Source organism: Naegleria fowleri (assembly GCF_008403515.1).
Source record: "Naegleria fowleri strain ATCC 30894 chromosome Unknown tig33, whole genome shotgun sequence".
NCBI classification, from domain to species: domain Eukaryota; phylum Heterolobosea; class Eutetramitea; order Acrasida; family Naegleriidae; genus Naegleria; species Naegleria fowleri.
Window position 1 is genome coordinate 217,892 of NW_025407965.1, and position 22,210 is coordinate 240,101.

General features: G+C 36.6%; 13 protein-coding genes across 13 annotated transcripts; 6 read left to right on the forward strand and 7 right to left on the reverse strand.

Annotated features, from left to right (window-relative positions):
- On the reverse strand, positions 1-2,296 carry FDP41_003083 (uncharacterized protein; the record flags this gene model as incomplete). Its single annotated transcript, XM_044706348.1, has 3 exons — positions 1-6; positions 74-1,323; positions 1,381-2,296. The coding sequence occupies 3 exons, from the start codon at positions 2,294-2,296 to the stop codon at positions 1-3; spliced, it is 2,172 nt and encodes a 723-aa protein (XP_044562474.1).
- A 330-nt stretch (positions 2,297-2,626) lies between these two features.
- On the reverse strand, positions 2,627-5,357 carry FDP41_003084 (uncharacterized protein; the record flags this gene model as incomplete). The annotated part of the gene is made up of 2 exons (XM_044706349.1): positions 2,627-4,663; positions 4,983-5,357. The coding sequence occupies 2 exons, from the start codon at positions 5,355-5,357 to the stop codon at positions 2,627-2,629; spliced, it is 2,412 nt and encodes an 803-aa protein (XP_044562475.1).
- Positions 5,358-5,853: 496 nt separating this feature from the next.
- On the forward strand, positions 5,854-6,494 carry FDP41_003085 (uncharacterized protein; the record flags this gene model as incomplete). Its single annotated transcript, XM_044706350.1, has 2 exons — positions 5,854-6,089; positions 6,260-6,494. 2 exons carry the CDS (start codon positions 5,854-5,856, stop codon positions 6,492-6,494), a joined length of 471 nt encoding a protein of 156 aa, XP_044562476.1.
- A 65-nt stretch (positions 6,495-6,559) lies between these two features.
- FDP41_003086 (uncharacterized protein) lies at positions 6,560-7,916 on the reverse strand (the record flags this gene model as incomplete). The annotated part of the gene is made up of 3 exons (XM_044706351.1): positions 6,560-7,017; positions 7,093-7,643; positions 7,789-7,916. The coding sequence occupies 3 exons, from the start codon at positions 7,914-7,916 to the stop codon at positions 6,560-6,562; spliced, it is 1,137 nt and encodes a 378-aa protein (XP_044562477.1).
- A 167-nt stretch (positions 7,917-8,083) lies between these two features.
- Positions 8,084-9,847, reverse strand: FDP41_003087 (uncharacterized protein; the record flags this gene model as incomplete). Its single annotated transcript, XM_044706352.1, has 2 exons — positions 8,084-9,417; positions 9,574-9,847. The coding sequence occupies 2 exons, from the start codon at positions 9,845-9,847 to the stop codon at positions 8,084-8,086; spliced, it is 1,608 nt and encodes a 535-aa protein (XP_044562478.1).
- Positions 9,848-11,279: 1,432 nt separating this feature from the next.
- FDP41_003088 (uncharacterized protein) lies at positions 11,280-14,665 on the forward strand (the record flags this gene model as incomplete). The annotated part of the gene is made up of 4 exons (XM_044706353.1): positions 11,280-11,410; positions 11,528-11,809; positions 11,889-12,610; positions 12,663-14,665. The coding sequence occupies 4 exons, from the start codon at positions 11,280-11,282 to the stop codon at positions 14,663-14,665; spliced, it is 3,138 nt and encodes a 1,045-aa protein (XP_044562479.1).
- Positions 14,666-14,780: 115 nt separating this feature from the next.
- On the forward strand, positions 14,781-15,758 carry FDP41_003089 (uncharacterized protein; the record flags this gene model as incomplete). The annotated part of the gene is made up of 3 exons (XM_044706354.1): positions 14,781-15,086; positions 15,230-15,550; positions 15,690-15,758. 3 exons carry the CDS (start codon positions 14,781-14,783, stop codon positions 15,756-15,758), a joined length of 696 nt encoding a protein of 231 aa, XP_044562480.1.
- Positions 15,759-15,883: 125 nt separating this feature from the next.
- FDP41_003090 (uncharacterized protein) lies at positions 15,884-16,147 on the reverse strand (the record flags this gene model as incomplete). The annotated part of the gene is made up of 1 exon (XM_044706356.1): positions 15,884-16,147. The coding sequence occupies one exon, from the start codon at positions 16,145-16,147 to the stop codon at positions 15,884-15,886; it is 264 nt and encodes an 87-aa protein (XP_044562481.1).
- Positions 16,148-16,347: 200 nt separating this feature from the next.
- On the forward strand, positions 16,348-17,004 carry FDP41_003091 (uncharacterized protein; the record flags this gene model as incomplete). The annotated part of the gene is made up of 2 exons (XM_044706357.1): positions 16,348-16,364; positions 16,608-17,004. 2 exons carry the CDS (start codon positions 16,348-16,350, stop codon positions 17,002-17,004), a joined length of 414 nt encoding a protein of 137 aa, XP_044562482.1.
- Positions 17,005-17,076: 72 nt separating this feature from the next.
- On the reverse strand, positions 17,077-17,967 carry FDP41_003092 (uncharacterized protein; the record flags this gene model as incomplete). Its single annotated transcript, XM_044706358.1, has 1 exon — positions 17,077-17,967. One exon carries the CDS (start codon positions 17,965-17,967, stop codon positions 17,077-17,079), a length of 891 nt encoding a protein of 296 aa, XP_044562483.1.
- A 399-nt stretch (positions 17,968-18,366) lies between these two features.
- On the forward strand, positions 18,367-19,770 carry FDP41_003093 (uncharacterized protein; the record flags this gene model as incomplete). Its single annotated transcript, XM_044706359.1, has 2 exons — positions 18,367-18,523; positions 18,794-19,770. The coding sequence occupies 2 exons, from the start codon at positions 18,367-18,369 to the stop codon at positions 19,768-19,770; spliced, it is 1,134 nt and encodes a 377-aa protein (XP_044562484.1).
- A 219-nt stretch (positions 19,771-19,989) lies between these two features.
- FDP41_003094 (uncharacterized protein) lies at positions 19,990-21,216 on the forward strand (the record flags this gene model as incomplete). The annotated part of the gene is made up of 5 exons (XM_044706360.1): positions 19,990-20,058; positions 20,174-20,250; positions 20,459-20,582; positions 20,688-20,813; positions 20,890-21,216. 5 exons carry the CDS (start codon positions 19,990-19,992, stop codon positions 21,214-21,216), a joined length of 723 nt encoding a protein of 240 aa, XP_044562485.1.
- A 67-nt stretch (positions 21,217-21,283) lies between these two features.
- FDP41_003095 (uncharacterized protein) lies at positions 21,284-22,010 on the reverse strand (the record flags this gene model as incomplete). The annotated part of the gene is made up of 2 exons (XM_044706361.1): positions 21,284-21,562; positions 21,696-22,010. The coding sequence occupies 2 exons, from the start codon at positions 22,008-22,010 to the stop codon at positions 21,284-21,286; spliced, it is 594 nt and encodes a 197-aa protein (XP_044562486.1).
- Between the last annotated feature and the right edge of the window lie 200 nt (positions 22,011-22,210).

Here is a 22,210-nt window from a genome sequence, read left to right on the forward strand (position 1 = left end):
TTAACGCTTTTTTTTTGGACATGGCTTCACATCGTTTCAGTAATTCTTCGGCATCTCGGATTCCTCGTTGGACTCCCTTAATAATATCGGGAGTCAAGACAAAGTCCTTATCTAACTTTTGAGCTGACAAGAGTAATACAGTTTTCTCCTTTTTTTCTTTAGGGTTTTTGAATTTAGGTCCATCCTTTTCTCTTGTCACATTTTCAGGAGAATACTTGTTGGAATGCTGCTGTTGCTTGGTGGATTTGTCCTCATAGTCCTCAACTTCTCTTGTTCGAGTCCTAGGACTGGTTGCTGTTTGAGGTCGACGATGGGAGGAATACTTTGAAGAAGGACATGTTGTTTCTTCCTTGTTGTACGGCAGTTTTTCGGTATTCCTACTGAGAGCGTGACCGGCAGATTGAGGTCTTGCTTTTCTGTAATGCTTTCCCCGTGATTGAGAAGGATTGTATTCAACCATATTGACTGTCGAGGGTCGTCTATTCTCTTTGTCACTATCATAATTTCTAGACTTTGGAACTGCAGAGAGAGGTCGAATATCACTACACCTTAATAGCAGAGATCTCCAAGCATCAAAAAAGGTTCTCTTAATAATATCATATCGAACATTTCGTAATATCCGAACAGCTTGTTTGAAATTCCTTCTCCTTTCGGTGTTTTTGATCAATGCAGAGAATGCTTTAGATTGCAACGACTTGACATAGAATGACCTAGCTTTGATATTTTTCAGTTTGCGCTTTTTTTCATAATTTAAACGAGCTTCTTTCCTTCTTTCGGCATAGGTTCGCAAAGCTGATAATACTTTTTTCTTGAGTTGCTCTTTTCTGAATTCTTCCACACGTTGCTCCTTCGACAATTCATCCTCTTGCTGTACGGAGCAACTAAGACCGTCCTTAGATTTTGAAAATAACTTATTCCACTTCTTGTAATGGGTGGCAGTCGATTTGGTCAGGAAAAAAGAACTTTCTTCCAAATCGTAAAGAGAATTTTTTGATTCTTGCAAGGACGCTCGAATTCTTGACAAATCGTCTTTGTCCGGTGATGTGAGTTGATCTTCGGAGAAAATTACAGTGTCTTCGTCTTCGATTGAACTTTTCGAAGAATCATTGGCATATCTGGAAGGCGTACTATTGAGTTGAACACTTTTCTTCACGTTATTCTCGCTAGACTTAGGTTCCTTATTTGATGATTGGGTTGATACGGGATTAGAATTTTGTTGTGACGATGATTTAGGGGTTTCAATCTTAGGAGGAGGTTTTGGGAATTGTTCTTCGAGATGTTTTAGACACGCCAGAAAACGTTCTCGTTCGTTCTCGCGCTCAACTAGTCAACAAAAAGAAGGTCACACGATAAAGAGACAAACTAAGGACAATTACTTACATAATCGTTTGGCAAATTCGACCATGGTTTTGATAAGGATATACAACAGTGTCTGGTCTCCAGCATATATGGAAAACTTGGATTCTTTCTCAAGACAGGACACTGCGTGGGAATAGCGTTTGGTTTCTCGGTATTGTCTAACAATCAACACTTTTAGATCCATTCTAAATCGATCCATTTCACCACCTAAATTCTGTGATTCATCGAGGATCGACTGCACAATTGTTTCGTCAAACATGTTTCTGGCCAAATTTCGAATACCCTCAATGGTAATTTTTGTGTCTTTCAAATCTGAGAGTGGTGGAATTTTCTTGACACATCGCTTGTAATCTGGATTTGATGTGTCATCTGGTTCCTCCACGACCGGTATGGTAGTGGCTGCTCCATTATTCACTCTGTTATACATTTCAACTTGCACACCGATTCGAAGGATATCTTTATAGGTCCTTGATGTCAGTCGATCGATGGCAAACAACAACTTGGGATAGAATTCAGCCAATTGGTTTGCTTCGATAATGTCTCTTCTCTCCGAATCTTGGACTGGCTTGTTGTCGAGTGTTCGCAAATTAGGAAATTGTTCAATGACCATTAACCTATAATTCGGGTGCCCTGCAATCGGATTTCCCTCCAAGCTCAAACAATCGACACTATGAGGAATGTATTTTAATTCTTTAAAATCTTCGATGAGGTTATAGCTCAAGCTGAGCGTTTTCAATTCCTTAAACTGACAGAGACCATGCAAGTTTTTAATCTTATTTTGACTCAAAAATAACTTGGTTAGATTATGAAACGTTGAATTTACAATATCAATGTAATGAATATCGTGCCGATTGGCATGAACAATTCCCTCCTTATAGAGGACGCTGATATGATCCGACAAATGCTTTCTCTGAGGCGTCGATGATGATGAAGGCATTTTTTTTCATACTTTGAAACGATTTGAAAGGCGCAAATATTGGGCGCCAAAAATTTGTAGTGGTCGAACGATCTCTCTTTTCAATTCGTTTCAAAAACTACATGGTGGTGTGTTCATCATCTATTGGAGGACCTGACAGACGATTTAGTTCTCTCCCTGGTGTTGTTGTTCATTACACTCACTTTCACTTCATAGGAGATATCCAAAACAACAACAATAGATGTAATAATTTACTGTAACTTGGAATGATTATTAAATTCAATATTTTAATGCACGTCTAATCAATCACCTACATCCTTCAAAAATTGGTCGATTCGATCATTAAAAAGTCTAATGATGTAAATCCATGGGTGGGAGACCTTGTTGCATGGATGGTTCCACCATTTCTGCTCCCATCGGTGGATCTACCAGTCCCTTCGACGTTTGATATCTCAATCGCTTTCCTAAAATTAACAACACAACAAACATAATAATCATAATGACACCAATAATGAGTGAGAGAATTCCAGTAATTAAGGTTTCGTTAGTCATTCCATAACACACTGTTTTCTCAGTGGTTGACACATAAGATCCCACATATCCACAATCCAATGACGTTGCTGTCACATTATTAATATAATCCGTGAGTGCTGATTTGATGGTTGAATTTAGTCTACTTTTCAAATCAGTCACATAATTCGAAATGTTCAAAGCAAGAGTATCCAATTGAGTGACCAAAGTATTTGGTAAACTCTTAATTGGAGCAAAAGTATTAGAAAGACTGTTAAAATCATTCACAAGAGTTTGCAATCCTGCTCTTAAATGATTGGCTGTTGCATTCAGTTTCAACACTTCAGTCAAGGTAGTATTGTAAAGTGTGAGTTGATCGAGAGCATTTGCTTTGGTCGTGTTACATTTTTGTTGAGCTTGTGAATCTTGATTAATAGGAGGAGCATTACAATCCAAGAGTGTAATATTTTGATAAGTATAATAGAGACCATAAGGACTCACAGCAGCGTTCACATCATCGATGGCTTTTGTGTAATTGGCATAACTAAATCCATTGAAATTTTGAATATCTTGAAGTTGACTAAAGGAAGTGTTAAGCTGGTTTTGAGCAGATATGACATCAGAGGTGTAATCCGTCTTGATGGATGTCAAATTCGCAGACACAATATAACTCTTTGCAGAGTCAACCAATGATGTGACATTGAATGAATCAAGAGCTCCAGCAATGCTGCCAGTAGCAGAACCAATCATGTTATCAATACCTAATGCACCTAAGAAATCAGCTCCCAAAGCAGCATTTAAATAACTTTGTCCAGGAGTGCAAGTTGCTACTCGATCAATAAGAACAGAAACGTTTGGTAGAGTTACAAAATTTCCAGTAGCTCCATGAATGAGTGGATTTCCATAACTGTCACCCAAATATTTCACAGTGCTTGGAGCTGTGGTACACAAATCATTGACGAGAATGTAAATTGGAATTTGAAAGGCAGCCACAAGGAAAAATAGCCATGCAGTTCCACATGTGCAACAGCTGGTGACTTCTACCAAAATTGGTACTTTGAATACAATTCCCAAAAGTGTGAAAAGGTACAAAAATCCACACCAAACAAAGAAAATAGTCACCAATGAAATTCTTGCATTTTCAGCGGCATAAACATAGTAAGTGACATCATCGACACGACTCTCTGGTAAATAAGTATTGACCATTTCCATTACATTTGAAATTTGAGAAGTAAATGATGACAAGGAGCTCACCAATGTCGTGTTAATTGTGTTGTAAACTGTTGAATTAATCGTATTTTTGGTGGAGTAAATGGTATTGTTAAGACTGGCCCTAGCATCAACAATGATTTTCTCACCTTGTTGAAGAGCAGAAATACCAGTATTAATTCCACTCGTGACAGTGCTACGAACATCAGGAATGGCTGTATTTGGATCTGGAACATTTTGCAATTCTGTTCGATTTTTCAATGTTTTCAAATCTGCTCTCACATTATCAATGTGTTGATAAATCACAGGAGCATCCGTATTATTGACCTGATACAAGGTATTAATTGAATTTTGAACAGTTTGAGCCATGTTATCCACAGGAGATAACAATTTAAATGCACCATCAACCAATGGAGTAAAACCATTCACAAGAACTGGAATTTTGTCACTGGCAGCATTACCAATGGTTCCAACACCTGACACTGTACCATTCACATTGCCGATTAGACTTCTCGTTTCCTTCACCATGACTCGAATATTTTGTGAAAAGAGACCACTGAAAATGAGACCCAAGATACACACAATGAGCAATGAAATGTAACCAATAATGGCAAGAATGGATGGAACAAGGAGGTCTTTCTTTTTGTAGGGATGAGTGGCACCTTTTTTCTATGTTGTGTTTTCAACAACATTGTGAATCAAAAGCAAAGTCATTATCATGTTAATTGTATTATATCATTGTATTTTTCATTTGTTGTTGACATTTCACAGTAGTAGAAATTAGAATTCGTTCAAATTCATCCATTGTTGTTGTTATTGTCATCAAGACATGAAATTTCCAAATTTGTACACAAATACCACAACGTGGACACAACCACAAACCCAGACACACACACGAATCCAACAATCATAAGAATATGGTTAATAATAAGAACAACAAACGGTCACAACACACACACAGATGGGAAAACATAACAATTCCACTTACCTTTGGTTTACATCCTCCACAACATCCACACAATCGACAACAAAAGAATCCAATCACAATCACATATCCAATCAAACCCAACACAAGAATCACCACAAATATAATAATCAAATAAATTCCATATTCAATCCATTTTCCAGGATCAGTGGCATCTTGATTGCTGGGCATGGAAGTTCTAGGAGAGTTGACCGTCAATTGTTGTGAAAGGACTTGACTAGAGAATTGTGTGATGATCACCAAAGCGGAGATGAAGATGATTAAAAAGGTCATGATCGAGTGGTGTTGTTGTTGATGAGAATGATTCGATCGTGATGGTCGAAAAGTACTACAACGATGACTGCTGGCAGTCGTACATGAAAAGGTATTCATCAACATGATGATGAAATGGTCAATGATGGGAAGTGACAACAACAACAAATTTCTAGCTCCGAGAGAGAAGGAGGGATGTTACTCAGATTCGTGTTACTCAGCCCTTCTTGTATGAGTAATTGTAATTTTTTTAGAGAAGGGAAATGTCAAGTTTTTCCTCTAACTGCCACATGTCACAAGTCATGCTTGAAACAAAGAATGAGAACTCTATGTTTGGTCTAGGCTAAATGGTTATGTATCAACAGTGAAGGAGTTTGTTCTAATTGAAAAATAGATTCAAAAGAGGGAACCACAAGATCTGAGGTTGATGTTAAAAGGAAAGCTAATTCGAAGGTGTCAGAAAATTCCAAATAAATCAACAAGCTTTCCTTAGAACAAGAGACTCTTAAGGTGTGTTTTTCATCCATAAAAATTTCGCGAACAAGATGACCTTTGCATTTCATTCAATTCCAAAACGAACGTTTTCGAAAAATCAAAATGGAAAACGAACTTGAGAATAAAAATGTGTGAAATGCAAGTGATTGAAGGAGGAGATTTATTCTCTTATTTGAATTCATCCACACATTCTCCTACTGTGAGTAGTATGTGTCATTGTGTGAGTGTGAATTTGAATATGGGAGCAGGAATTGCCACTCTCTTCAAACAACGTTTTGGTCGAGTTCAAGAATTGAAAGATCAGAAAGCACAAATTGGACAAGTGGCGACTCTTTATTTGCAAGAGGAAAATATGTGTATTTAGTGAGTATTCGTTCATCGTGTGCTGATAGTATTCATGATTTAATTGTCCCTATTTCAATGGGAATGCTCATGCCGATCGATCACATCTTTCCAAAAATGTGCGGTTTTAATACAGTTATTTAGTCACAAAGGAACGATATTTTCGTGTCCCGACCTATGATTCACTCAAGTCTTGAGGCCATGAAGAAACACATGTTACAACATGATGTGAATGAACTGGCAATACCATTGCTCGGATGTGGACTTGATCGATTGGAATGGGAGAAGGTACAACCCATCATTGTTGAACTGTTTAGTGACATGCCTCAATTTAAGATTATTGTTTACAAATGGGAGAAGGGAAATGATGAAATTAAAAAGAATTCAAAGAAAAACATTAAAAAGAATGTACACAACACCGAGTAGTGTGTCATATGAACGCTGGACGTTCACTCTCAATGAAGATTGTTCCACTTGTGAAAAAAATTTTCTTAATTTTCCTTGTTTTCATTCTCTTCCATTCTTTCTTTCACATACGTGTCCACAAATCTTTGTGAAATTTTAGGAAGGGCCCTTGAAATGGTCTTTTGGTCTTCCTTTGGGAGTTCGTTCCACAGCTCTGAATTTTCATCCTTGTAATCCTTAAGTGCATCTTGTGCCAAGAGATAGATTGCTTGCTCCCTTAATTTGTGGAATTTGAAAATATCGCCCAACTTGGAAATGGTTGCTTCCAATCTATTTTCGTTGATATAGTTAGTGACATCTTCGAAAACTTGTTCTCCCTTTTCGTGTGTAAATCTGCTTTCGTCACTGCTAGTTTTGGTGTGATCCTTTTGTTTTGTTTTCTTAGCTTGTCCGATCTTTTCATTAAATGCGTCATTCTTCTTTTTGATAATCATTCTTTCTCGTTTCTGGGTGTACATGTCCTTGGCAGGTTTAATAATAATTCCTATTTAAGGGTTTTTGAGTCATGCCAAATTATGTTCATGTCAAATGATTCACAATAATGCTGTTAATCACTAACCTTCACAGATGTTTGTGTGATGAGGCAACCCAGGAAGTCCATAATATGAAGGAATTATTGAGTCAAAAACACAGTCAAATTTCAAACATTCTTCAAACGTTCCTCTAAAAATTTCTTTTGCGTAGCAATTGAATTCACACTCTGAAAGAGCTTTCACAAATAAGTCATAAGGAAGAAAGAATTGTTTTTCCTTCAGGGTTTCCTTTTCAACACCTGAGAAATAAATGTCAAATATGTAAAAATCGAATTCTGTATGATAATACACATGTCGTTGAATAGGAACTCGTCCATTCACATTTTGCACTTCCTTGTGAGGATAGTGACCACCAAATAACTCTCCAAAAACATTCACCCTATTCACAGTTATTTTGAAATTTTCATCGACAATCTCTGACACACGTTTGAAGAGAATTGGCATTTTCTTGTCATAAATTTCTCTCACTTTTTGAACAGCAATTGGATAATATGATGGATCACCGGCAACAAGAATTTCAGTTCGTTTTGCAACTTGAATATCCAACTCTGCGTTCTCTCTCACTGAAACAACATAACTATACGTCAGTACAATTAATTTCATCCAAGAACAATCATCCATTCCGAAAATTTATAGAGATATACCACCCATCATCATCATCACGATTTGCAAATGATTCATCTCACAGACCTCCTGATCATTACCGACCACCAAATACTCACCTAAAATTACTACCATGAACCTTCTCGGTAACCACCCACTCAACTTCCCGAGAGAAATTAGGTTCAAATTGAAAATCCACCACTCCCTTCATGTAGTGGTTCTGAATACTCGAATAGCCTTTGAACATTTTTTTTCTTCTTCTTGCGCTTTTGAACTTTTCCAGCTTTTAAAAGACAATTCAAAGGTTCAAATCAGAAAACGCATCATTTTGAAGGTGTTTTTGAAAACATTCATTGGAGTCATGAATATTTGGACTGTAACAAGCAAACATCGTTCGTTCGGTTTGTTTTCTTCTTATTCCACATCTTGATGTGTCGAGTTTTTATTGAGGTTGGTTTCGTTTTGGGTTGGTGGAGAGGAGGAAGGTGATGAATCTTCTTGAATGAAAGGAACCAAGTGCATTTGAGAAGAAGAACCATTCGCTAAGGTTGTTGAAGAAGAAGGGTTCATTTCTGAGTTTTCTAATAGCAGAGAGAGTAGTGATGTGTTCAATGGTTCAACAGGGAGAGAGGATTGGTTCTGAACTTGTTGTGGTGGTGATGACAGTTGTTGTGGTATTTGAACACCATTTACAGTCTGAAATGGATGTTGTTGTTGGTGGTGGTGCTGAGAAAGTAGTTGAAATAAGAGCTGTGAGAGTGTTGTTGTGGTTGCATTGGAATTTCCTAAAGAAGGGTTTATGCATGGAGGAAGCTGTGGTTGTTGTAGTTGTCGATTCATCATCATCATTGAGGAAGAAGGAGAGGAGGAGGATGTTGTTGTTTGCAAGAGAGAAACCAATGCCATGTTGGATTGATGGAGATCATCATGGTTGGAACAGCCATTGGACAAGAAAGGAAATAAGGAATAAGGAGCAAAATTGTTGCATGGCGTATTAAGAAGAGGAAGATTCCCTTGCTTACTACTATTGCCAGGAATAGCTGTTCTTTGTGAAAAGTCTCGCTGATGAATGCCATGATTCGTCATCATCATTGATGATGAATGTGGAATATTTGGATTGGACACACAACTTCCAGGAGGACCACTTAACGGTATAGTGTTTGACGATCCAGGAGAAGCAAAGGACAATAGATCATTCATCAAATTGGTCATGGATGATGTGGAATGCGTTCTTTCGGTCCGACCTCTGTTGCTGGAAGTGAGACCAGAAGAAGGTGATGATGCATCCAAAACCCCCAAGTTGTTGTGTACTAATGATGACGAAACTCCGACGGAATTTGCATCCTTATCATGACCATTGGGTATATAGGTCGATGATGCATATGGTGTTGTTGAAGGGCAAGATGATGACGAAGTCGCATGCATCGAAGGATGACAACAATTCACCACAACAACAGAAGCAGCAGCAGAAGAAGAAGGTATTGAAGACGACAACAACGACGAGCTCGTTGAAGAAGGAAGCGATAAGGATGGAGAGGTATGAGCGTTGTTGTTGATGTTGGTGCTAGTGGTATTGTTGGTGCTAGTGCTGCTACTGCCAGATGAGGAAGGTCGTGGCAACAATTTCATACTCGTGGCCATTCTTCGATGTTCCTCCAATAATTGTGCACGTTCTTCTCGAGTGGTTTTTCGTTTCATGGGTTCAATACATGGTAAGCCTAATCGAATACATCGAGAACATGGTCTTCCTATATCGCATCGAGCATGTGCTTTATGACAATTGGTACATGCAGCTGTAGAAAGAGGTCGTCGTTGTGTTCGTTCATCATTAGAGTTATAAATTTCAAGAAGGAATAATTATTCACCTCGTTGTTGAGTCAATGACATATGAATGAATTAATTACCTTTTTTTGAATGCGGCCTTCTCTTCTTATTGATGGTTGAACAAATTGCGTTGGTGGTTGTTGGTGTTATTGATGTTGTTGTGGGCATCAAAGGCGATGAATGATTGACCAGACCTGCTGAGGTCGTCATTTCATGTGAATCATCATCCTTTGAAGAAGTGGTCGTATTGGAATTTGAATTTGTCGTGAATGAATAATTGCTTATATTCGTCGGTGAAAAGTCTTCCAAATTATTTTTGACTTCCTCTTCTTCTTGAGAGTTGGAAGTGGACATTTTGATTTACTTAATGTTGTTGTTGGGTCTTGAGGAAGAAGCGTGAACTAAAAAGACAATTTGTGGATGTTTTTGTTTTCTTCTTCAAGATCAAAAAACAATCTTTGCATTCCCCAGATTGTTGGAAATGTGTCGGAAGCTATTATTATCCTGACAGTCATGCAAAAAATCAATCAGGATCTCCGAATGGTTATAATCGTGTTTGAGAGAACCGACTTGTGTTATTTCGGCAGCGTAGAGAGATGGAACATGGTCGGAGGTTGAACTGAGTGGAATTTTGTTGTGGTCGTGGCCTTTTAAGTCTTGATATTAAACAAACACCGAGTTAGAAGATCTCCAAGTGTGGAATTGCGAGAAGGAAACAAGGAGTTTGGCCAAACGGAATGAAATTTGACTGTAAAGATATTTTCACAATCATGATTGTTCTTTTCCATGTTAGGCGGTAGTAGAAAGTTGATGTTCCAAAAAACTCATTTACAACGTAATACTTGGATTCGCATGACGCTTCTCCAACAAATCTTCACTAATGGAACGCTCATTCTTTGTTGGTTCTCTCATTTCCCTTTGGATTGCATGCCATCTGGCATTGATGTATTCGTGCAATGTCCAATTTTAACTCTTTGCACTTTAAAAAGGTATACATTCTCGACCACTTGTCAAATGACTGCAACCAACCTTTAGTCATCAAAGAATTCACTCGATCTGTCTCGTCAAGAACTCCCCATTAAGTATGGACAGACAGTTGACTCGATCGACTACCTTAATAACCCCAACTCTTCAAGTTCTGTGATCAGGCAATTATTACCTTTCCATCATGGTCCAATTGTTTGTTCCTATTGAACCTCCAATCAAATTTCAATCTTAATTACAAAAAAAAATTCAGCACTTCTTGTCGCTCGCAACAGTCAACCAACCTTGAGTGCAACAACATCAACAACAACAACAACCACTTTGAGAGGCAGCATCTCGTGGAATTTTTTGAGAGAGCTTTGTGAGCACAAACATCGAACGTCAGCCAAATTGCCGTTTCGAAAAAATACAAACACAGCGCAACCCGAATTAGTGCTGCTGCTGCCTAGCGTTGTAAACAGTCTCAGAGTTTTTTGTGTTCATTCGTCGTCGTCGTCATTTTCTCTCATCATCAACTCGCGAGAGTAGTGCCGAGAGTTGTGGGGATTCCTATCATCATCATTGGAGACGAAACATCATCAGTAGATTGAGGACATTTTCTAATAGTAGGATTCATTAATCCATTCCTTGATTGAGTAATTTATTGAGGACAGACCGATCGTGTGCTGTCCCGAATCAAACACTACCAACTCTATTTATTGTTGAATTAATCAAAGTATCGGACATCATACAGTTGTACCATCATTAGCATTACCGATAGTATTCCTACCTTTATCCTTACACAACATTAACAACACATCAGATGCCATTGTTTGGAACACCAAAAAAGCCTCTTCAAAAACGAGGTTTTGGACAAGCCCTCGAGAAAGGGTGGCCAGGGAACAAGCCAATATACCATTTAGCCATCACTAACGAAGTATTTGATGATTATGAGTAAGTAGTAGTATTGCATACTCAACATTAAGTTTACGAAAATTTAATAATATATTGTGTCATCATCCGATGATGGCTGCTCAAAATTATACTCATTCTTTCTTCATCATCAAATAGAGAATATGTTAATAGAGCAATCATGTATAAACTACAAATTTGGAGTTGTCAATACAGTGGAAAAGACAACATGACCTATGAGCAAGCTCTTGAATGTGAAAAAGAACAAAAAATCAAGCACCTTTTCAAATTCTATCCAAGATACATACTCCGTCATATATGCTACATGATTCACCACTGCAAAAGAGGAGAAACAGTGCAAGACTTGGTGCAACGGATATCTAAATTTTTCGAATACAACTTTGTTGAAGGAGAAGAACTTTTTTGCGAATTGGATACAACGTAAGTTTTGTCACTTTGCGTCACCTGTGATGTTCACGTTCATCCCAACAATTGCCTTATCGTCATGAATTTACAAAAGTATTTCTGTTGTGTTGAGAAGAATTCTCTTGAAAAAAGCCAAATATTATGTGGAAGATCCAAATTTTCCTCCATTCTCTACTCCCTTGTATATAACGGACGCCGAACAACATCAAATTGAAGTATTCCATCAAACAAAAGCACAAGAACATTACTATGATTATGATCCATCAAATATAGGGTTCGGAACTCAAGGAAAACTTTATGAAGTGGAAATTTTATCCAACAACTCTCCATTTGAAAATCGAGTAATTGTTGTGTATTATTCAGTGCTCCTGAGAAAACAAATCTCTTTAGTCGAATCACCTGAAAAGCTTACACAATGGATAATGGAGAACACTTTTTACGATGAATCATCGGGTTGCATTCGATTGAAACAGGAGTTTGTGGATTATTTCAAATTAGAGCCACATCAATCTAGAACAGATAAAATTCCAACATTTCAAAAGAATTTGGAGGAGGAAATGGAAGACATTACTAAATTCAAAAAAGGACTTGTTCGATCTGTGAACGATCTGAAGTATCACCATGTCGACAAGTTTGGAAAAGTCATGACAGATATCAAGGAAATTGAACAGTCGCTTAGAGCAACTTCCTCATCTAGTTTTGAACCTAGTCAATCCAATAATGTTTCTCAAAAGAATCATGTACATATAGGAATGAATGGAACTGAACCAAAGAATGTTCAACCCGCAGTTAATCCATTATTATTGCCAAAAGAAGGTATGTAAATAAGTGTCTATGATTCACAAACATTCTCTGACATTACTACTAGATGGTACAATATTGGACGAATACATTACATCTAGGAGCAAAACAAAATCAGATAGTAACTTTCCTAAACCTCATTATGACTATGTTTTAACACATGTGGAATCTATTCCAGAAGCTTTAAATGTTTTTAACTTTTTGAACGTTTTTAGAGCTCCATTGAAAATTTTACCGTTTACCTTTGACGAATTTCAACATTCTCTTGAATGCAAATCCGAGAATAATCCTCTTCTTCGATCAATACTGAGTGCAATGCTTTTATTCTTATTTTTCGACAAAGGCGCCAACAAACAGGATGTTAATCGTTCAATTTACAAGATGAAAAAGTTGTACAATCAAGTTAGAACAAAGGATCAAAGAATCATTAATCTTCCTTCAAGAAAACAAGTGATTAATCGAGAGGCAACTGTCTATATTTCTCAAGTAATGCCCATAATTTTGTTACGAGAGTATTGGAGAGCATTTATGTCTCACGAAATGATTGACATTCCTGAGGAGGAATTCATGACTAATACTGCAACCAAGGAAAGCAATGGCACAACAGAAGCATCCGTTGAAGACTCTACCACAATCAATCAAACAACTCCAATCGAAGAAGGTATCAAACAATCAGAAACCAACACTCAAAATGAAAGCGCTCACATCCCAACCAACAAAGTTGAAGAATCCAACCAAGAACCACACCCTTCTGAACAACAGATAGATTCTGCTGCTACGGTCGAGTCGACAACACCGGCATCAACAATCACCTCTAATCCAACTACTAACCTTCCTGAGAGTACTCCATCGAATCATATTCACGAAAATAACCATACAAATGTTAAAGAGGAGAAAACAGACGACGCCACCAATATCAAACAAGAAACAACAGATGAACAAAAGCCTGTTGCAAAACCTCCAAACTTGATAGTCACTGTTATGAAATTTATCAAGGATGACAATTACCATAATGAGAGTGAGATTAACTTTTTCACACACTTGGAATCTAATGCTAAAGTCTATATTCTGAGTAAGCTTACTGAACAATGTATCCAAAGTGCAACAATTCGAGAATACATTGATGAGGGTATTGAACGCATGAGACTACTCAAACGACAACGAAATATTGAAAACAATGAAGATATTGAGAAACAAAAAGAAGAAGCATCTAAACAAGAGGCTGATGAATCATCCAATAATAATAATCGGCGATTTACAAGCGAAGAGGTCAGAACACGAAAAGTGGAACGAGAGAAAAACTATCAAACATTGGTCAATCAGCATGTCATACGAGCAAAACACCTAGGTTTTGATCGGTTCTTCAACAGATATTGGTTCTTCCCATCCTTCACAGGAGTGCTTTTTGTGGAACCATGTTCTCCTTTCAGAGACTTTTCTAATAGCTCTGCTGAAGATCCTGTTGACACTCGCCCATGGGGATATTATTCATCCAAGAAGGAAATTGAAAAGTTAATTGCTGTGCTTGATTCAGGTGGATTCCGTGAAAAGAAACTTCTGAATAGTCTCCAAAAAAACAAGGAAGAAATATTTAAACAAGTCGAATTAAGGTGTTCTGTTGTTTCCAAGTTCTCCTCCTCAACGGAAGCCTCTGCAGCGACAAGTGACAATGCCATGAAGGATGAAGAAGCGCCTGCTGCCCCATCATTAACAGACACAACAACAAATACCTCTACCATTTCTAATGATACTGAAGAGCCCGTAGAAAACAAGATGGCTGTAGATGCTGACTCTACAGATTCACCATCTTCAAAGAAACGAAAACATATGGATGACAGCCAATCTGACACGAGTGAAATATCGTCAAACTCAGCCCAACCAAACACTAAGAAAACCAAAACAGAACAAACCCTCTCAGAACAAGCAAAGAATATCAAAGTATTCATTCCTTCTCCTCAATCATTTGCACCTGATGCATTCCTTCACTACAAGAATACTTTAGAAGAGATTATTCCTCAAGACTCTGAATGTTTCATTGTCGAGACAGAAGAAGACGAAGAAGATGAATAAAAAAATGAAAATTTCAAATCATCATCATGCTGATGTATGCTTCACTTTGAGAGGACGATCAAAGATGAGAGTTTTCAACATTGTCTGCTTTATGATGATTCTATTTATTATTGGAATGATGTGCTTCACTGCATCGGAATGTCAGGCACAACAACAATTGGAGGATAAATATAATGTTGAATTTTCTGTTGATGGAGGAAAAACATGGAAATCACGCGGAATGATTGTACAAGATCCTAGTAGTCGATTAAATCGTTTGCAATTCCGTTCATCGCTCACCTCCGATGCCAAATGGCCAAAGGATTTAATTCAAATTATTTCCGATCGAATTTTGAGTAAGAAACCTGAGAATTTAATGTATCAATTACGTTTTCGTTCACCCACGAATGGAGAAATTCTTGCAATGAATTCTATTTCTATGGTTGGTTTTATTTGAAATGGCATATCACTAATATTGAATTTAAAAACTTATTGGATTTACTAACATTTGGATGAAAATAATTTATACGGTCATGTCAATGTTGACATTCTACTTAATATTTGATACAATTCTGGCCACCTTAGTGTGCATTGATAAGCTCAAAATTTAAAGAGGTTTGGCATTTACAATACGACGTGAAAGAACATCTTATTTCTGTTTCTCTCCATGCCGAAAATGTTCCTTCAATTCCATATCACGCAAGAACTTGTTCCGATGAAGTCATTTCTTCACTGCAAAAGTTAAAGAATGGTCTTCTCCAAAATGGTGTCAGAGAAACTGTTAGAGTTGTGACTCATAATGCTCCAAAAACGTCAGAAAAAGTAAGCTTTGCTGGAATTAAAACACCTGAGGAAAAGAGAAGGGAATTGGAGCAAGCTAATGAACCAGGTTTCTTCAGGAAATACGTAAGTATATATTCAATTCATATTATTTCTAGTTGACCATGAATGATGACAACTTGGTTGCATTAACATGTTAAAAACTCGACACAATCTTGATTTTACTTGTTGAATGATGGTTGACAATTTCATCTTGAAATATTAGTGGTATCTTTTAGTTCCAGCAGGTCTCATCCTTCTCAGTTCCATGTTTACTGGTGGTGGTTCCGAATAATAAAACTGATCAATTTTGAAGGTCCGAAATTGTTCACAATCGCATGGTGACCACGACAAATTGTTGAAACTCTCCCAGTGATTAATTCCAATTGTTAACAATGATGAGAAAATGAACTAACTGTCTTATTTTGTTTTGGCACTATTATCATCATGATCCGAACCATTATTATTATTCATGGTTTTAGCTAAACTATTCTCTTTTTCCATCTCCAACATCTTTTCCACAATTCCTTCCTCCTCAATCTCCTTCTCCAATTCCAGCCTCACCCGATGAGAGAACTTTTTGGCCCATTCTTCTTCCAATTCGTACTGATGTTTCATTCCGAAAAGTCCTCCCACAACAGCTGCCGAACACAATGCGAATACCTTCCAGAAGGTTGCTCCCATTTTTTAATGTTGGAATTTGAAAGAGCTATATTGGAATACAATATTTAAAGATACAATAGGACAGAAGAGAATACTCTCAAAAGATGATAACAAAATTTGATGAATGGGAACTCCAAAATATTGAATGGCATTCACCAAATGTTGTTGCCTCGGAATTGAAAAAACTTCACAAAATTCAATTTGTAACGTTCATAAAAAAAATGGAAGACGAGAATGTGTAGGTATTTTTATTTCTGTGATGATGATGTGAGAATGTGATCATCTTACCATTCTTCTTGATGATTACGGAATGAACTCGTTACTTGATAACATGTATGACAAATGGCATAAATTTGGATGATCGGATTGTTGGATGAATTTATTATAATTTTATTGAAATTCCGATGATGGTGCTATCGACAATCTTTGCAACCAATTAATTTTACAATCCTTTTGATACTTTTTTCAAATAACAATTCAGTCTTGAGCAATTTGAAGCAGACGACATTGGAGAAGAAGATTACCAACCACAAGAAGAAGAATCCGAAATTCTTCACGAAGATGATGCAGTTTTAGAAGAAACTGAAGATGCTAACGCTCCATATATTCCTGTTGATAAACATAAAGTTCCAAAGGAAGAGAGAAAAACAACTAGAAAGATGACTAAATTCGAAAAGGCTAGAGTATTAGGTACAAGAGCTCTGCAAATTTCAATGAATGCTCCTGTCACTGTGGAACTGCAAGGAGAGACAGATCCGCTTGCAATTGCAAGAAAAGAACTCCAACAAAAGAAGATTCCAATGATCATTAGAAGATATTTACCCGATAAATCCTATGAGGACTGGCATGTCAACGAACTCGAAATTGATTTTGATTAAATGAATATCAACTTAATTATTTTTCACAACTCTCTTCATAACCCTTAACTCTCGATGAAAGTAGTGTGGCTTTTATTCATCATCATCGCTACTACTGTCACTACTGCTGCTGTCACTACTACTATCGCTTTCATCAAACTTCTTTTTACTACTTTGCACAGAGGGTGGTTTCTGCTGTGAAGCCGAATTTACCGTCTTGTTGTTGGCATTAGTTTGTTCGATACTGGTACTATCGACATTCTTTTCTTCTGAGACAGATTCCGAATTTTCATCATAATCAGTGTCTATAAGTTCTGGTTGATCCTCCAAATTATACCTTGATCCACTGTCTTTATCGGTTGCCTTCAATACAAGCATGATTGTTTTTGCTCTCTTATATCTCTTATTGTCACTCAAAATGTCCTTCATGGCTTTCACGCATTTCGTTCTAATTTGTGGATCTGTCAAAATTGATTTTCTCTCTTTTGATGATAATTCATGAAGAGCACTCTTTTGAGCATTACGTCTCTGTGTCTTTACATACTCTGCACAAGTTTCATACAGTTTCACACGATCAAATCCCACCATGGGAGCAATATATTCAAGAAAATATTTGAACCTTCTGCTGTCAATAATTTGAGCATTGAGACACTGATGAATCAATGCTCGTTGTTTAGTACCATCAAATGTCCAATTTTCTTTATCATTCTTCCATTGATCTAGAAACTCCACCACTGGATGAAGAATAATTTCATCATCATCATTCTCCGCTGCACCATCATGATTTTTATTCAGAGAGGAAGACGAAGGTTGTTCCGATTCCAATTTTCTCTTCATCCCACCACCACTACCTCGTGATGGCATCTTTGAATATTCTTCGGAAGGGTTCTCTCGGACATTTCTTGTGGAGTGTTGTGGTTGTCCAGCTTGTGCACGAACTTGGTGGTTTGGTCGCCTCGGAAAGTTATTGTTGTTTCGATTCATTTTTTGAAGCAGAAAAATTGTAAAACTTTTCATATTAAGGCCAAACAAACTGTTTCATCTATCTCGTAGGGAAAGTAAGACCTCAGCATACGATGTAGTGTTTTGAAACTTGTTCACTCTTAATGGAGAGAAAACAAAAACGAAAATTGGTGAGGGCATGTTCCATGCTTACTTGGTCATGAGCGAAGAAAATAATTCAATCCCAAAATGCTTTGCTGTCCAAAAATAAAGAGACCTTACAAAATTTGGTTGAATCCAAGTGAAATTCCAAAACAGACAGACAAGTGGCTTGTGTGATCTCCTTTCCTTATACCACACCTTTCTCTTTATTAATAGTCTCATCAAACACAACATGAAAGAAAAACGATTGTAAAGAAAAAGTCTTCTTTGAAAAAAAATATGTCGATAGTAAACATTCCAAAGAGCAAACAAGACCAACACTACAGATACAAGAGACAAACTGTGGAGTTGAAGATTGAAGGTAAAGGAAACGGTATTAAAACCGTGATTCCCAATATGAAGGAGGTATCAGATTCGTTGAACGTACCAATGGAATGTAAGTAAGAGTTACGGAATGTTTGTTGTTTGTTAATACTTTATGTGTGTTATTGTTGTTCGAACAACAACATCATCATCATTGTTGAATATATGACCAATTTTCTCCATCATCAACATCATCATGATGAAATATTTTGGTATTATTATCATCATCATCAAATGATTTGGCTTTTATTCAATTTAATATGAACAAATCATGATGGAATATTATCATCATCATCATCATCGTACCTCTGATATTATAATATTACCAACATTACTCAAACAGGGCCAATCAAATACTTCGGACTTGAATTGGGAGCACTCGGTAGTACTAAGAACGATAAAGCCGTCATCAATGGTAAATACGATTTTGCACAAGTAGAAGAGGTTCTTGAGAACTTTATCGCCAAATTCTTGTTGTGTTCCAAGTGCCATCTTCCTGAATTGGATTTTACAATCAAGAGCAACAAGGACGCAATTCAAACAACATGTAGAGCCTGTGGTAATCATGGACAAATTGATTCTACCGAAAGACTTTATACAACAATGATTAAACATCCACCCAAATCAAAAGGAGGATTCAAGGGTGAAAAGGAGGCTCCTGAAGCAACTCAAAAGCCTTCTAAATCAACAAAATCACAAGCTGGAGCAACAACTGAAAAGGCTGCAATCGATGATGGTACATGGTCTCTAGATATTTCACAAGAAGCTATCAAGAAGAGACGTGAAATGGAAGGTCTCTCAGAAAGATTTAGAGAATTGACAAAAGGAGTTGAGGATGAGGATGAAGAAGAAGAGGAACAAGAAGTATCACCTGTATCAATTTTGAAACAATTCTTAGAGGTTAAACCTAATGCAACTCCTGTTCAAATCTATCAAGCTACCAGAAAATTGAAGAATGATTATAATTTGACTGATAAGGATTGTGTGTGTTTACTTTACGAAGCTCTATTTACCCCTGAGAATATCTTGACTGATATTCCAAAGAGAGCTCCTCTCTTCAAGCCATTCATTTCCTCAAGTGGTCAAAAACTTATTTTGGGATATACTGAAGAATTAGTGGGCGTAAAAGATATTAATCTTGTCACCCAAACATCTGTGATATTACTCCAATTCTATAGAGCAGAATTATTGACCAAGGAGGTTTTAGAAGAATGGTTGTCAAAGAAAAAGTCCAGATTCATTAAGGATTCTGCTGTTGTAGCCAAGATCAAGGAAGCAGCCAAGCCATTCGGCGAATATTTAATGGCCAATAGCCAATAGAGGTCTCTATGAATGGTCAATTTGAAGATATAGTGATCTTGGATATCCGTACAATGAGAAGACACCACAACAATCATCTCTCCTCAAATGTTTATCAATCATCAAAAAGCTATGAATGATGCACTGTATTTACAAATGTATTTCGAAAAACCCACCATCAGTGATTCATAAAAAAGTAATTTATCAACTCTTGTCAAAAGTCATTCTTCATTAAAAAAAATGGTTATATTGTACACTTGCGTGGTGATGGACAGGAAGATCATTGCAGAGTATCCGACCGGTAAGAAGGTATGAATTGCTTCATCATCACGAGAATTTCTCTTCTTACATTGTAAAATCAATCACAACTCATCCTCGTTCCATTCATCATGCCAAACAACAATATATGACATTTATATCATAGGATATGATGCAACTCATCAACAATTTGTTGGAATACATTCCTAACCGTGAGCACAAGAAATCACTGAATTATGAGAGGTAAGACTTGCAAAAATTCATCAAACGGTCGGCATTTATAATTATTGAATGTTTTTATGTGTCAATATCTATCATTTGATCATGATTAACGTTAATTACATTTTGAAAATCTATTATTATTATTGTTATTATGATTGTTATTACGTCACCAACGAATTTATCAAATTTCGACATGTCGAAATCAACAATGTTATTATTCCACAAATAGTAAATCGCTTCGTGTACACTATGAATGTTCGGATGAAGATGAAAAGGAGCCAACGCATCGCTATTTTACAGTGATCTCAGTCACAGATGAAATGACACCCTATCGTGTTGTTTTTGGATTGAAGGTAGGTCATGATTTTATTTGAATGTGGATGAAAATGTGGAGTGACACCTATTATTATTATTATTGTTATTGCGATTATTATTTTCAAATGATATTTTCACAATAGAGTGGATTTTTCAAGGATATTCAAAAAGAAGTTCGTCAAAAGTACACCAAAGGAAATCGAAATCAAAAGAATTCCATGTTAAGATCATTTATTCAACAGAAAATGACAGAATGGAATGATCCAAACGTATGTATTTCATTATTGAATTCATTGAGTTGTTTTTACCATGTCACACGCATTCTGATACATGTCTGATGAACAGAAAGACAAATTGACACATTTGGGATATGAAATCTCCAAGAACAAATCTAAAATGATTGACAACATTGACAAAATTCTTCAAAATCATGAAAGAATGGACTCATTAATCGATAGAACTTCTCTATTGGTAGATAATTCTGATCATTTCCAAAAGCAAGCGAAAAAGTTGAAAAACGTCATGATTTGGAACAATATCAAAATATTCCTCATATTAATTGGAGTTCTTGCAGTCATTGCATTCATTGGTATTTGGCTAGGCTGTGGATTCCCTGACTTTAAACGTTGTTCTGTGGGTACTAGTCAACCAGCCTCAACTGATGTTATCTAATTGTCACCACTGCACCAAAATAACAATTTTAACGTGTATACTAATTCTTGTTACGCATTCAGCACAACTATTTTCTTTTAACAACTCTTGGTGCATGAATTCTGTGCTGAATTCTTAATTTAGGAATTTCATAAAATGTATTGTTTGTTGTGGACGAACCACTTAACTCTTGTTGTCTTCTTCTCCAATACTCTGCCGTCAGAGGTAAGCTTTGTGAGAGTGTTTCATCTTCTTCTGAAGGAGGGTTGAAAATGTTTGCTTCCTCAATGGTCTGAAAGTGGGATAAATTGAGGTTATCATGTTTAAGAGCTTGCTTAATTTGATTCCAATTAAATGTATCCCGGTGCTGTTTGTTATAATTTCAAAAGTCCATGTTATTAAATTGTTATTATTATTATTATTTAAAAATAAATTTCAAACACATTCATTTGAATGCAACACATGATGATCAACACGAAAATCATTCTGCAAAAACTCACTGAAAGAGTAAATTCTTCATATTGTCTTGAAATGTCCTTATTTTGATGGAATGAATTCCAATCTTCATTAGGACGAGACTTTGTGTCATCTTGCTTGTTCGACAAATGACGAATATCATGCAATTCCGAAGTCAAATACAAATGATATTCCCTCTGAACCTGCTCATAAATTTGAGTACATATTTCCGACATGGCACGTTCCTTGTTGTTTGAATATTCAATTTTTGGGACTATAAACTCGAGTGATATCAAAGAAGAAGAAGAAATGAATTCATCATCAACCTGTCCGGAAGAGTCTACATTCTCTGTTTGCATTTTTTTAATTTTCACAATTAATAATTCAAAATTCAATCAATCATTCACAACAACAACATAAAAATAATATTTCAATAACTAATCAAACAAATTACTAAATAAAATATAATTAAAACAAATTATTAAATAATACTAAATATAATACAAAATAAACCAACAAAAACTCAAGTCCAGCCCTTGGATTTCACCCACCACGTACT